The sequence below is a fragment of the Hemiscyllium ocellatum genome, chromosome 18, assembly GCF_020745735.1.
Source record: "Hemiscyllium ocellatum isolate sHemOce1 chromosome 18, sHemOce1.pat.X.cur, whole genome shotgun sequence".
NCBI classification, from domain to species: Eukaryota; Metazoa; Chordata; class Chondrichthyes; order Orectolobiformes; family Hemiscylliidae; genus Hemiscyllium; species Hemiscyllium ocellatum.
In genome coordinates, this window is record NC_083418.1 from 17,767,018 (window position 1) to 17,782,333 (window position 15,316).

Genomic DNA, 15,316 nt, shown 5'->3' on the forward strand with positions numbered 1-15,316 from the left:
GCCTCCAGAGGAAAGCCTCTGATTATTTCATCTTGAAGCTATTCTTTGCTATAATTCTTTCTAGTGCCAACATCATCCCTGGGACCTCTTCTCCCTGTCCCTCCCCTGCGGTAACACTGGCACTTTCCTTCCTCATGTCTCCCTTCGAAGCCATTCAGCCCCTTGAACCTGCGCGTCTGTTCATTTTGATCCCAAAAGGACCTGTATCTTAACCCAATTTCCTTGTCTAATAACTAAAAACTATCAGTCTCGGTTTCAACATTTTCAATAAACCCGCAGTAGCATTTTGGTGGACAGAAATCCAGTTTGGCTGAAGAATTTTCTGACATCATCTCTGACTCTAATTTTAATCTTTCTGGACTCTCCGATTCAGAAGGAATAGTTTTCTTCCATCGAACCTGCAACTTATTCAATCATTCTAAAGAATGAGTATTGATGGGCTTGTACGGTTCAGTACTGAGGGTTGCTGTGTAGCGGTATTTAGGTACTGCTATGGACCACTATTTGATGGGTTGCTATGGAACAGTATTGTTGTGTTGCTATGGAGCACCATTGATGGTTGCTATGGAGCAGGATTGATCATTGCTATGGAGTACAGTAAAGTTCGCATTGGTCTGTGCCCACTGATGAAGGAAGGGTGTGCAAGAGCAGAAACTAAGTTTTAGAAATCAATAATTTAATGGATTTAAAACCAAAGGTAAATTAAAATTGATGTGCTATGTATTTAAGAAATTTATGCTCTTGACAACTAATGTGTAAAATTTGATACAATTCCTAATGTTTGATTGCCACTGGAGGTCTGTCAGTTTAGGCTTCTTTCTCACCAACCGGCCCTTCAATGGACTAGAAGAACTCAGGTTGTTTTCTCTTGCACGCAGAGGCTGAGGTTAGACTTGAGAGTAGTTTACAAAATTATGAGGTGCATAGGTAATAATGATGGTCATAATCTTTTTCCCAGAATCGAAATGTCTAATACTAGGGGGCATGCATTTAAGATGACTGGGGGAAAGTTCAAAGGAGACGTGAGGGGCAGGTTGTTTTACAAAAAGAGTGGTAGGAGTCCGGAATGCAGAGTTGGTGGTGGACGCGCATTTGATAAGGGACTTTTAGATAAGCATATGAATTTGCAAGGAATGGATAGATATGGACCAAGGGCAGTTAAGAGGGATTAGTTTCATTGGGTATCATGTTCGGCACAACATTGTGGGCTGAAGGGCCGGTTCCTGAGCTGCACTGTTCTATGTTCTATGATGCATCCTGGGTATAGCTTGATTGGTTGCCTGGGAGATTGGGACATGCACTTTCTGCAAAAAAAATGAGCTCTAGGACTGGATGAAACCTCAGATTTATGGATCTTTCTTTCTATTCTCTCAAGCTAAGCCAAACAGCACAGATCAGATTACTCTGGATGATCGCTTTGGTTTAAAGTTACAAACACCACCAACTGTTGGAGAGAAACCTCCTGAAGCCAGTTTTGGTAAGTGACCTGACCATTCTTAAACACACTCCCTCATTTCTGGTGTATTTACCACACAAAACGTTTGCAAATGCCTGGACCATTTTTGAGGCCATGCAGTTGTTTTTATGTTGGAGTATCCACGAGACATGGACTGAGTTCACTCACACTGCCCCACTCCACAAGGTGACAACAGAAATTGATGCCAAACAGAGCATTCCTGTCTGTGCACAGCGCACTTTCCATGGGGATTTTTATGTGCTCAAAGATTTGAATGATTCAAAATGAGAAATTATAACATCGCAGTGTGGCAATTAGAGTCACGTTCAGTCAGATAATTTGGATTAAAAGACTTTTGAATCAATGAACTATCATATCAATTATCTCATGCTCAGACTTATTATGATTTCTTTGATTTACTGATTCAAACACAGGCCAATTGATTTCTTTTTGTAGGCAGCTGGGCAATGCTCTACGATTGACACTTTATGCCTGATGTGATATTTTCCTGAGCTGTAAACCATGAGTGGTAGCCAAGACAGAAAAACCGGGTCTCCCCGGTAAACCACCTCATTGTCCCAGCTTGTCTTGTCCTGTTCATCCTCATGCCAACAGTGCCACTGAGCAGTCTGGTAGGCAGCTCCATTCCTATGGCACTATTGCATTTGTGTGGGGAAGAAGCCTTTCACCTCCAAAACTTGTGATGCTAATCCAATCTGACGAGTCATTGTGCACCTTTTCTGTCACTATTCTGCCTCACCGGCTACAGGGCATCATTGACTCACAGGTCCGGGTGAGTCTGAATCCAGGCCAATAGAAAAAGCTGACAGTGGGCAGAGTGGAAAATGAGAGCTGATAGCCAATCCACCATGGCCATTCTGTGCCTCCTGCTCATAGCTGTGTTAGCAGCTTGGCTAGAGGCCTCTGTCAGAATGTTGTCAGGGCCCGTAGTCTTTGCAGTGCCTTCAGCATTTCTCATAGCCAGGGATGGGGATGGCGGTGTCTGGGACATTGTCTGGAAGGTATTTGATTTGATTTGATTTTGATTTTATTTGATTTATTATTGTCACATGTGCCAAATTACAGTGAAAAGTTTTGTTTTGCGTGCAGTATAGGCAGATCATACCATATAAAGTGCATTCGGGTAATAGAACAGAGCAAGGATTACAATTGCAGAGAAAGTGCACGGAGTCATAGAGACCTAGAGATGTACAGCACAGAAACAGACCCTTCCATTCAACTTGTCCATGCCAACCAGATATCCTAAACTAATCTAGTCCCATTTTGTCATATCCCTCTAAACCCTTTGTATTCATATACCCATCCAGATGCCTTTTAAATGTTGTAATTGTACCAGTCTCCTCCACCACTCTGGAAGCTCATTCCATACATGTACCACCCTCTGTGTGAAAAAGTTGCCCCTTAGGTCCCTTTTAAATTTTTCCCCCCTCACCCTTAACCTATGCCCTCTAGTTCTGTACTCCCACACCCCAGGGAAAAGACATTGCCTATTTTCCCATCCATGCCCCTCATGACTTTATGAACCTCTGTTTACCCCTCAGCTGAGCGAGATGAACATTAAATTGAAGATTTGAGAGGTCCAATCAGAAGTCTAATAGCAGCAGGGAAAAAGCTGTTCTTGAATCTGTTGGTACATGTGCATATGTTTTTGTATCTTCTGCCCGACAGAAGAGGTTGGAAGAGATAATAACTGAGGTAGGAGGAGTCTTTGACTCTGGCAGACCAGACTGTGAGATAGCTCTCCCAATTTTGTCACTAGCTCCCAGATGTTCGAGAGGAGGACTTTGCAGGGTTGTTAAAGTGCTGAGAGTTTCTACAGCTTCATTGCTTTTGTAGCGGTTGATAGAACTGAATGGCTTGCTTGGCCATTTCAGAGACAACCATTGTGCTGTAGACAACACCACTTAAAGATGGCAAATTTATTTCCTGGAATTGTTGAATCCCACTGGCAGCCATGGTGGGATTTGAACCTTTTACCCCAGGCTCTGTGGATTAATAGCTCTGTGACATCACTGTTACACCATCACATCCCCAGCAGCAGGTATTGCTGGAACTTCAACCCAAAAACTTCAAACTGACAGATAAGCTGTCACCATTCACTCAACTGGAACTCACAGAGGCAAATTCCTCCCTGGTATTTCTATTGATAAACACCTATCAAAGATGAAGAGTTATTTGTCAGATCTGTTTGCTAATCTGTGGATTTTCTTCTCTTGTCCAGACTGGCTGATCGTGGTGGGGATTATCGGGTCTCTTCTCATCATTATATTTGGTGGACTGCTGACTGCATACAGTAAAAGGTGAGGCATAGAACCATAGAATCGTACAGCATGAAATAGACCCTTTGATCCAATTTGCCCATGCCAACTAGGTATCCGAAATTAATCTAGTCCTATTGACTAGCATTCATATCCCTCTAAACCCTTCCTATTCATATACCCATCCAAATGCCTTTTAAATGTTGTAATTGTACCAGCCTCCACCACTTTCTCTGGCAGCTCATTCCATATAGGCACCACCCTCTGCGTGAAAAAGTTGTCCCTCAGGTCCTTTCCCCTCTCACCCTAAACCTATGCCCTTTGGTTTTTGGACTATCCTACCTTGGGAAAAAAACTTTGGCTAGTCACCCTATCTATGCCCCTCATGATTTCATAATCCTCTATAAGATCACCCTTCAGCCTCTGACACTCCAGGGAAAAAGGACTCAGCCTATCCATCCTCTCCCTATCACCAAAACCTTCCAATCCCAACAACATCCTTGTAAATCTTCTTTGCCCCTCTCAAGTTTAACAACATCCTTCCTGGAGCAGGGAGGCCAGAATTAAATTCAGCATTCCAAAAATGGCCTAACCAAGGTCAAGTTATGCCGCAACATGGCATCCCAACACCCAAACTCTGCAAAACCAAATGCAGGGGCTGACTCCTAGGGCGTGACCTTCAAGGGAGCAACAAGACAAAGAGTGTTATGCACACTGGCATCTCCTGGAGCTGGGTGGGTGGTCAAGAGAGTACTGTGCAGGAAGATGATGAGATGGAGAGTCAGGGAGCCATAGCTTCCTTGTCAATCTAATAGCACAGCTGAGCTGGGAGAAGCAGATGGTGGCTATTGGGACCTTGAGAGTTTGATTGAGTTATTAGGTCCAAAGCAATGCTTAATTAACTGAAAGGCTGTGTCAAACACTGGCCTGCTCCTGATATGGCATAAGTGGGTGACATTGCAATAGAAACAGCCAGGAACTGTCAACTGGGCAGCTGCCAGACCAGAAAATGGCAATGCTGCCTCACAGGAGAATAACCCTCAACAATCCAATCAGAGATATTGCAGGAATTTCTTTGTGCCTCAACCCAGTTAAACAAGATGGTGGAGGGGATACAATTATAACATTTAATTAGCACCTGAATGGATACGTGATTAGAAAGGGTCAGTGGGATATGCGCCAAATATTAGCATTAGACTAGATTAATGTAGGATATCTGGTTGGCATGGGTGATTTGGACCGAAGGGTCTGTTTCTGTGCTGTACATATCTATGACTATAACTTTATTGCTATGCTTAACACTTTTCTGAGGTAATGATGCTCTGTCCGGACACTCTATCAGAATACTGTGTCCAGAGTCTCTGTCCAGTCATTCTGTCTGGAAACAATGGACAATCTGTTTTCGCACTCTATCCATGGCCCCTCTAACTATATGTTCTGTTCAGAAGCCCTGAAACATGACTCAGCATGCTTCTCTGTGTAACTTCATTGGTTAGTATCAGCCTAGATAGCTATTGTGCCTGTAAACTGATGGGGTTTTTTTACATAACAACTAGTTATAATAAATGGCTGTTAGATTCTTCAATACTACATTATCCAATTTTCATTTCTTCCATTACAGGACATAACTATTGCATAACCATTTTAGGGAGCAGACCGTGCTTGAGGCAAAAATCACATCAGACACACCCAGAGGTTCTGTTGTGTGATGTCTGTCTACCTGGGCCACCTTTCTCTCTCTCTCTCTATCTCTCTCCATCTCTATCTCTGAGAACTCAGTGTCGGCCTTCTGTAGTTACTGGTTAGGGGTCAGCCAGGTGGACCTCATTAATTGTGAGTTCCCTGATTGGGGCTTTTAGAGTCATAGAGATGTACAGCATGGAAACAGACCCTTCGATCCAACCTGTCCATGTGGATTAGATATCCCAACCCAATCTAGTCCCACCTGCCAGCACCCAGCCCATATCCCTCCAAACCCTTACTATTCATATACCCATCCAAATGCCTCTTAAATGTTGCAATTGTACCAGCCTCCACCATATCCTCTGTGTGTAAAAGTTGCCCCTTAGGTCTCTTTGTATCTTTCCTCTCTCACCCTAAACCTATGCCTTCTAGTTCTGGACTCCCTGACCCCAGGGAAAAGACTTTGTCTATTCACCCTATCCATGCTCCGCATAATTTTGTAAACCTCTATAAGGTCACCCCTCAGCCTCCAACGCTCCTGGGAAAACAGCCCCTTCCTGTTCAGCCTCTCCCTGTAGCTCAAATCCTCCAACCCTGGCAATATCCTCATAAATCTTTTCTGAACCCTTTCAAGTTTCACAACATCTTTCTGATAGGAAAGAAACCAGAATTGCACGCAATATTCCAACAGTGGCCTAACCAATGTCCTGTACAGCCACAACATGACCTCCCAACTCCTGTACTCAATACTCTGACCAATAAAGGAAAACATACCAAATGCCTTCTTCACTATGCTATCTACCTGCGACTCCACTTTCAAGGAGCTATGAACCTGCACTTCAAGGTCTCTTTGTTCAGCAACACTCCCTAGGACCTTACCATTAAGTGTATAAGTCCTGCTATGATTTGCTTTCCCAAAATACAGCACCTTGCATTTATTTGAATTAAACTCCATCTGCCACTTCTCAGCCGATTGGCTCACTTGGTCCAGATCCTGGTGTAATCTGAAGTAACCCTCTTTGCTGTCCACTACACCTCCAATTTTGGTGTCATCTGCAAACATACTAACTGTACCTCTTATGCTCTCATCCAAATCATTTATGTAAATGACAAAAAGTAGAGGACCCAGCGCCGATCCTTGTGGCACTCCACTGGTCACAGGCCTCCAGTCTGAAAATCAACCTTCCACCACCATCCTCTGTCTTCTACCTTTTAACTTGGTCCAATCAGGGAGCCCTGGCTGACAGATATAAATAAGAGTGCTGGGGGTTCTGCTCACTCTAGGGGCCTACTCTGTGTTAGCTGGGTCAGTGTCATGTACTATGCATGTGTAAATAAAGGGTGACTTAGTGACGGGGTACCGACTTCTGGAGTAATTTCACTCTCTCTCTCTCTCTCTCTCTCTCTCTCTCCTTCTCCGAACACTCTGGGAGCTCTGTCTGGGCTTTCTGTGCCTTTTGGTGGAATGGTTTAATTGTGTTCTTTTGACATTGATTTACGAGTTTGTTATAGAACTTGCATGATTAAACAGCTTCTAATAATCAACATTCTCTGACCCTACGTATGTATTGTCAGGTTGTGTGGACGGAAGAAAAGTTTAGCTATCACAAGGCCCCAGGACGATAATGCAGCCATCATGGACAATGGGAATGGGAGAGACCTGGTGGATGAATCTGGAGTGAAAGCCGATATAAAGAGGTCAGACGAGTGGATCCAGCTGATGAGTAAAGATAATGTGGAGGTTGTATCGGAATCAGCCGAAGCTTCCCGGTTAATGAGTGGTGAAGAATCAGGAGAACCATCCGAGAGGGAAATGTTGACAGCCACAGCTGCTGAAGAGGACAGGAGCTAGCGTGGGAATCGTGGTGGCGACCCAGTTCTGCTCCTGCCAGCACTCTCCATTTGTCACTGGCTCAATGCAAATCTACTAAATGTGTCTGTCAGCACTTTGATAAGCTGTGTGTAAAATCCCGCAAAGTTCTGTAAACACCAGTGGCTATGATGCCTGCTCGAAAGCACCAGTATATCTGCATAAGCACAGAGTGTTCCACCTTCCCTTCCCGTGTTGAACTGCATTTCACTCCTTGGGTCCATCTATATGTTGAACATATCCAACTGGTTTGCTCCCATATCAGCCAGTGTCAACAACATGCCATCCTCACATGTCGTCTCTGTCATTGTTGGTCCCTTTTTCACTTCAGGTTGCCCTCATTCTCTTCCCGTGTTGGAATGTGTAGTTGCAATGTTGTGGCTTGATGCTTTCATGTCAGATCCTATCAGTTGCGTGTTGTATCAACTCACTTGTGTGTCACTGTCATGTCGAGCTGTTCCACTCTGGTGTCAGACTCTGCCAGTGCCCTGTGCTGTTTTCAAATGAAATGCTTCTCCTTTTCCATCAGCTATCACTCCCCTCCCTGGATTCATCCCTATTATTCTACACCCTGGGACTGAGGGGCCAAATGGTTAACAGCCTGTTAAATAAACTGTAGGGAAAGGGATGTAGGACAATGGCCCCATTTGGAACAAAGTGAGAGACTGCTTTAATAGAGCTCGGATAATATTGAGAGTGACAAATTCCCTTGAATCAGGATTGATATTCTTAGCAAAGCCACAGTGAAGTTAGTCCGCTAAACTTTAGTCCTGTTTAAATTCAGCACCCTCTGATTTCGTATTTTTGAATAAACTGCCAATCTCCTCTCAAAGATTGCGAGGAATCAGGAGTATGGAATCGAATGTAGCAGGGAGCTTTATCCCATAGGGGGAGTCAGACAGCAATGTCAGAACGGCAGCGATATATTTTATTCACAACCACCTGTACTGAGAGTGTTTGATTCCAGTTCAGAGGGAACTTAACCCGGATTTAAAATTCACTTCACTTCTCATTCAGTGGCTAAATCTGAAGAGTGACTAATTCCCAGAACCAATAAATCCCCATGGCCTTTTGGAGATGGGCTTCATCATATTGAGGAACGGAAAATCACTGTAAATATAATAAAATAGTCAACAGTCCAGTGTGTGAAGGAATGATGTGTTAATAGTTTGTTTAAACTATACTTCTATTTTTAATAACTGCTTGTAATATTGTGCAATGCCAGTCTAGATAGCAATGTACTGGAGCCTCCTGGGCTACCCCCTCAGAGTAAGGGGATGCTGTTTCAGCAGCTCAGTGTTGCAGACTGCAGCTCACTGTCTTTGCCATGTCTGTGAGCTGTAGGAGTTGTATATCCAATCCATAGTCTGTCTTAACCTGCTCCCTGTGCAAGTGAGAGGCACCATTCACACAGACCGGTGTCCTGGCAATGTCAACACTCCCGACATTTTAGACTTCCAACCGACCACTTCCAGCCTTCTCACCCGTCCACCTCCCTGGCTTTCTATTGATTTGCATTTGAAGAGGCAGATTGATGTTTTGGAGCAGAAGAGAAAAGTCTGGATGTTTTCAGGAGGTCAGGCAGCATCTGAGGAGAGGAACAGTGAATTTTTCAGTCACAGGCCTGAAACAGTGTTACTGTCTCTCCTTTCACAGATGACTTTATCGAACTGGTGAATCACAAGTCAGCAGATTTGCTTACAGCGTGAATTACTAGCACAAGGCTGATATGGCTTGTGGATTAATGCTGTCAAACATTACTTAGGAAGATGTTTATTTGTATATATCATCATCCCAGTCACAGGGGATCACTATTTTAATTGCACATTTACTCAGGACCCTGTACAGCGTTTGATACGTTGAGATAGTTCACTAACAGAGATCAGTTAATCTCTAACTCACCTTGCACTTTGCTCACTGCTTCCCACCAGTGATCCAATCACAAGACTGTGATGGATGAGCAGATCCTTAACGTCAGTACTGGTCTTGAAGAATAGTTGGACACAAGGAAGGGGATGTTGGGTACCAGACCCCTGTTAGTTACTGAGCAGCTGTTTGATGGCTCTATGTATCTTTGTGTAAGAAACCAAGTGATTGCTTGTATCTGTCAGTCACATAACTACTCAGCCTATACAAAATGAAGCACATAGAGTATGAATTCAGTTTCCTGAGCCTCATCCCCTTTTAAAGTCCTGAATGAGACTCATGAGCATCCTATTTACACTGCACGTGAAGGCAGAATGTTAGCTCTTGTTTCCTGTGAATTAGCAAGGAGTAACTAACTCACTGGTACTGCCAGTCTCGACATAAACTCTTAGTCTCAACCAAGGTAGAAAAATCCATTGAGCTATGAAATCGGTTCAGTGCACAGGTGGACACTGTGGACATTGGAAGGATGCAACAAGCACAGCATTTGGGCTTGGTCAATATTTCAAAGTTTGGAAAGGCAGAGTATTGAAGACTGTCAGTGGTCTTAGGGGTACTCAGCCGTGTAGACAGGATCCTTGATGCAGTGTTGATCCTGCACAGTACATGCACCAAAGGCTGATCACATCACATTTACACAGTGTGTTCCCATGCAACATTGAGATCTTTGTTCCCCTGTTGGCTCCTTGATATCCAAAAGCAGTCTCGCAGAAATTTCAAACTGATTCCTGAAGTCTTGGGGGAAGATTTGACCTTTTTTTTCTATAATGCAATTTAGCACACGTCTTGTTTTAATGTATTGAGAAGTTGGGGCGGTGGTAGGAAGGGTAGGGATCCAGATCGCTCTTTATGCCCAAGGTCTGAGGGATCCGGAGTCCATTTCCATTCCTGAAATCCTGGATACAGGACAGATGTCTTCTTGTCAGTTTCTTGTCTGGTAAGAAACTGACCTAATGCAGTGAGTTACCAACCTTTGCGTTCACAGACACCAGAGACTGTCAATTTCCAGCCCAGCTTTGTAAATTGGATAGATATATTTGAAACAATTTCAGACAGGACAGGGCCTGTTTGTTTGTGTTATTGGGTTGACCCTTTGAGCTTGTACTGAATTCCTCTCACAGATTAACAGAGGCAGTCAAGAGGGCCGTGATTGTGTTAGTACTGTTTTGAAATACTGGATAGAGGGGTCTGACAGTTACATTTAGTGTTCGTATGATCATTGGCAACAAGCATTGCCAAGCATTAAATCTACTCCTTTTATTTTGTAATGGGTAAGTTGTGAGTTAACATTTGTGGTCGTGAGAATACAGAGTTATTTATTTTGGGTTGATGATATTATAATTGGATGCTGTAAAGCACATTGACAAACGTCTGCATCATGTGGCTATTAACATGTATTTCAAACTCCAATGGAGTCAATAGTCTTCTGTATTTATATTAAAAAAAACTCTAAAAACATACTGCTTTCATTTATTTTCTCTTGCTGTGGTCTAATGGATTCACATGTATATGTTTGTCACTATCCAAACACGTGTGTATTTCTGTTTCAGAGAAATATGTTTTAATTTGTGCATTTCTGACTGATTCTGTGTCAGTCTGTATCTATTTCTCTGTCTACTTCATCTTTTGGCCTGATGGTTTCTATCCGTGTTCATGTGTGTGTGTGTATTTGTGCATACATATGTCTCTGTGTGTCCCATTTTCCCACGTGTTTGTCTTTGCCTGTGTCTGCCACTCTATGCCAGTGTGTGAGTGATGCTAATATAGGCTGAGATGGTTCAATGAAGAGCACTGGCAGGGGACCCTTGTGTAACATTAAAGCTGGCATTTGCCAGTTGGGTGGAATGGCTTCTTGAGTGCCATGGGCTCAAAGTCATATTTCACTCATCAAACAATGTGGTAGTGATTTGAAAATTCTGTGTCTGAGCAGAGGCAGAGGTTATTAATACACTGATTAATGGCAATACCACACTGACCTGTTTGAGGGATAAACTGAGGTTTAATTTGGAACTTTAGGAAGTATAAGTCATTGGCATCCAGTGGATATAGCAGCCCTCACTTCTTTATTTATTAAGTGTACAGCTTCCATGGATAATAAAGAAAGGATTGAAAGAAGCCAGAGAAAATAGGAGCAAGAATAGGCCATTTGGCCCTTCGAGCCTGCCCCATTCAATACGATGGTGACCGATCGTGCAAGCTCAGTATCCCATTCCCGTTTTCTCTCCGTACTCCTTGATCCCTGAGCTGCAAGGGCCCCGTCCAGCTCCCTATTGAATATATCGAACAAAATGGCCCCAACAGCTTCCTGTGGGAGAGAATGCCACAGGTTCACAGTGAAGAAATTCTCCCTCATCTCAGTCTTGAATGGCTTACCCCTTATTCTTAGACTGTGACCCCTAGTTCTGGACTACCCCAACATTGGGAACATTCTCCCACATCTGGCCTGACCAGTCCCATCAGGATTTGATGTGTTTCTGTGAGATCCCCACTTCATTTTTCTCAATCCCAGTGAGTACAAGCCCAGACGATCCAGTCTTTCCTCATATGTCAGTCCTACCATCCCGGGAATCAGGCTGGTGAACCTTTGCTGGACTCCCACAATAGGAAGAATGTCCTTCCTCAGACTAGGAGACCAAAAGTGCACACAATACTCAAGCTGTGGCCTCACTGTGGCCCTGTATAACTGCAGCAAAAAATCTCGAGGTCTGTGGTGTGCAACTTGCATCATCAAAATATTTAATTTCAAATGGCAATGGAGTGAAGTGTGATTAAAAGTATGTGTTTTTTTTAATTAATGTATTTTTTTGGAGCTTGGACATTAAATTAGTGGAGTATGACTGTTGATTTATATTTCTGAAGGTGGTTAAAAATGAACTAGTTCAGTCTTCCTGAAATCATGAGCTTAAACCAGTGCCTATCTCCTGGAGTATTAATGGAAGTTTTTTAAAAATAATTGTGCGAGTTTATGACCAGAGAAAGAAAACGTTAAACCATTAGCTGTGCAGAATCTAGGATAAGCAAGTTTCTTTTAGTTAAAATGTTTTTGAGAAGCTTGAAAGAGACCTGACTAAAGTCAATTAGTCTCTCCTAGAGAAAAGATATTGTTCTGAGCTGTTAAATAAATATGTTACCTCAATTTGTGCAGTTTGTGAAAGTTCCAGACCAGGGGTGTTTGGTTAGAATTCTGTATAAATTATTCAAAGATGAGAAAGTCTAAGATCTCAGTTTTGTGAGAGGTCAAGGGGAAAAATCTCACACCTCATAGAAACTAAACTGAGAAGGAGCAATTAAGTCCACCCTACTACAGACTGAGTAAATAACAAATTTTTTTGGACGCTGGGAAACTGTAAAGTGATGATGTTGGAGAATAGTTGGGATTTTGCTTTCTGTGTGTTCTGAAACCTTCAAACTGTGAGAGATTTAGAAAGCTTGGTCTATTTTATTTTTGCTTCTTTTGCATAATAAATTTGTTTTATTGAGAAAACCAAATCTGCAGCCTTCTGTGGTTATGTTTCAGTAAAAGACTTACATGTTGTAAAAATATCAAGTCAGATTTCAACCTGGGATCTCATCGATTCAGTGGTAACAAGTGGGGGTTCTTGCTGGGACCTGAGCTTAATGAACTTAAGAGCGACCAGTGTCTCTTTAAAGAAAGGGAAAGGATCATAAAATGCTGTGCTGTGATGAATTTTTTTGCCTAGGTTTTGAAGATGGCTCTGAATGTTTCTGGTGTCACGCCTCAAATATATCAACCAATCCCTACAGTGTGGAAGCAGGTCAGTCAGCCCATCAAGTTCACACCAACCCTCTGAAGAGCATCCACACAGACCACCCCCCTACCCTAGCCCTGTAAGCCTGCATTTTTCCCCAGAGTGAATCCACCCGACCTGCACATCTTTGGACTGTGGGAGGAAACTGGAGCACCCGGAGGAAACCCATGTAGACACGGGGAGAATGTGCAAACTCCACACAGAGAGTGGCCCAAGGCTGGAATCAAACCCGGCTCCCTTGTGCTGTGAGGCAGCCGTGCTAACCAATGAGCCACCATGCTTCGCCATCAAGCCATTATTCCCAAAGTCATCACAAAAGGTAACGTTTATCTGCAACTATATACAAATCTCCACTTTATCGATCAGTTTACACTTAGGTTACCAGAAAGCAGGTTTCTGTACTTAAAAAATTGCATTCTTTAAACAGAGTCAGGTCAACAATTATTGATATATAACTCCACTCCTTAAAACTCAATCCCCCTTTTAAACTGCCTCTATGTATACACACAGATTCAGACAAAAGAATGTGGGTTTTATAGGTGTAGGAGAAAAATAGAAAAACTTCGAGTTAGACCACATCTCCCACCCCCTCAGAGCAGGAACAGGAAGTGACTTCACCACAGGAAATAACATTACCACAGGAAATGACATCACCAACCCAAAGAAACCCAAACATATAAATAGAAAGCAGGAATTTTCAGCATTGCTTTGCCTGAGGCCCACTGAAGATGTTACCTAGTAGGGTAACAAAACATCTGGAATTGAACCTTGCAACTAAGTGAGCAAATCTACATCCAAAACAATTCAATGACCCCGTCTCCAGGGTTCACTGAGATGATCCTTTTGCTTGTCAGGACTTGCTGTTCGTTGATCTCTCTCAGGGGCTCTTCACTTCCTTGCAACAGGCACAGATGACTGACTCACAATCTGTAAAATCTCTGGCTTATAGTTTACAGCAGCTGATCAAGGAAAATAAATTGGCTTTCTGCAGGCTAGTGGTATGTTTTACAGCAGAGAAAAGGAGACCACACCCATTCCAGAGGTCTGAAGGTTCTGGCTTTTTTGCTACACCCACAAAATGTTCAACTACCTTCCAGCTAATCACATTCTTGTTGGGAGGCAAAAAGGCCTTTGTCATGCTCAGCTGGTCACCACTCCACAGACCAATCAACTTATTGTTTCTCACTGATTCACACTTTATACAGACTCTCCTTGGTACCAGTCATCAGCACTAGTGAGATCCCACGGGTTAAACAAGCAACTGTGTAAAACAGCACTTACAATGAATGTTGGTAACTTGCTTTAAAAAGTGCAGCACCAGCTTCCACAAATTTCCATTTTCAAAGTAGTCCTTCTTCCAGTTTCAGCCCACAATCAAAAATACAGAAACTAAAAAGAACTAAAAATGTTTCCATAAAGAGTTTTCTGTAAGTTTCCACTAAGAGAATGGCTCTGATTCCAGTGAGAGATTTGATTCAATTAATAATTAACACTTGGTCCCTAAATTTATTGAGGATGGCGGTGAAAGATATTCCACCTCATTCGAGAAGGTAGCTAGACAGATGCAGTGGCCACAATATGTCTGGACTTTAATATCACAAAGTGTTTTGACAGGCACAGCATCATTTTGACCTAGGCTCATACCCGAGCAGGAGAAAGTGAGGACTGCAGATGCTGGAGATCAGAGCTGAAAATGTGTTGCTGGAAAAGCGCAGCAGGTCAGGCAGCATCCAAAGAGCAGGACCATTCCTGAAGAAGAGCTCATGCCCAAAACACCGATTCTCCTGCTCCTTGGATGCTGCCTGACCTGCTGCGCTTTTCCAGCAACACATTTTCAGCTCTAATACCTGAGCAGATAAAGTATAAAAAGTAAAAGCAGGATCTCATGAGGTGAGATACTTAGAGTGATTATCCAATATTTAAAATGAGCACAAAATAAATCTAAAATTGACATGATGCTGCTAGAATTATCTAGGATCCAGTTAAAAATGAGCTGACTCAAGCTGGAATAAAAAGAGGAAGAGAGGATAAAGAAGAACAGAGGATAGTGGGAAGTGAGGAAAGATAAGTACAGACACTGATGGACAAGGAGATAGAAATGTTAACAAAAAGACTTGAATTTCAAAGGGATAGGGACACTAGCCAACGTGTGTTGGCACGGAAGTTTTGGAATACAGAAGGAAGGAACAGAATTACAGAGAGCTGTGAACACAGCCCAGCCCATCGCGTAAAAGCAGGCTTCCTTCCACTGGCTCTGTCAATACTTCCTGTTGCCTTGGGTAAGCTGTCAACATCATCAAAGACCCTCCCACCACCCCCCCACCCCCCCCAC

At 43.0% G+C, this 15,316-nt stretch overlaps 1 protein-coding gene across 2 annotated transcripts in view; it reads left to right on the forward strand.

The window, feature by feature from the left end:
• The window catches only part of LOC132824349 (CD44 antigen-like), a 74,458-nt gene extending 63,762 nt beyond the window's left edge, over positions 1-10,696 (forward strand). For both annotated transcript variants that reach the window (XM_060838709.1, XM_060838710.1), the window contains exons 6-8: positions 1,376-1,477; positions 3,699-3,777; positions 6,994-10,696. In XM_060838709.1, the coding sequence (XP_060694692.1) occupies positions 1,376-1,477; positions 3,699-3,777; positions 6,994-7,270 (458 nt within the window). In that variant the 3' untranslated portion in view covers positions 7,271-10,696. The remainder of the gene's footprint in view (positions 1-1,375; positions 1,478-3,698; positions 3,778-6,993) is intronic.
• Positions 10,697-15,316: the final 4,620 nt, after the last annotated feature.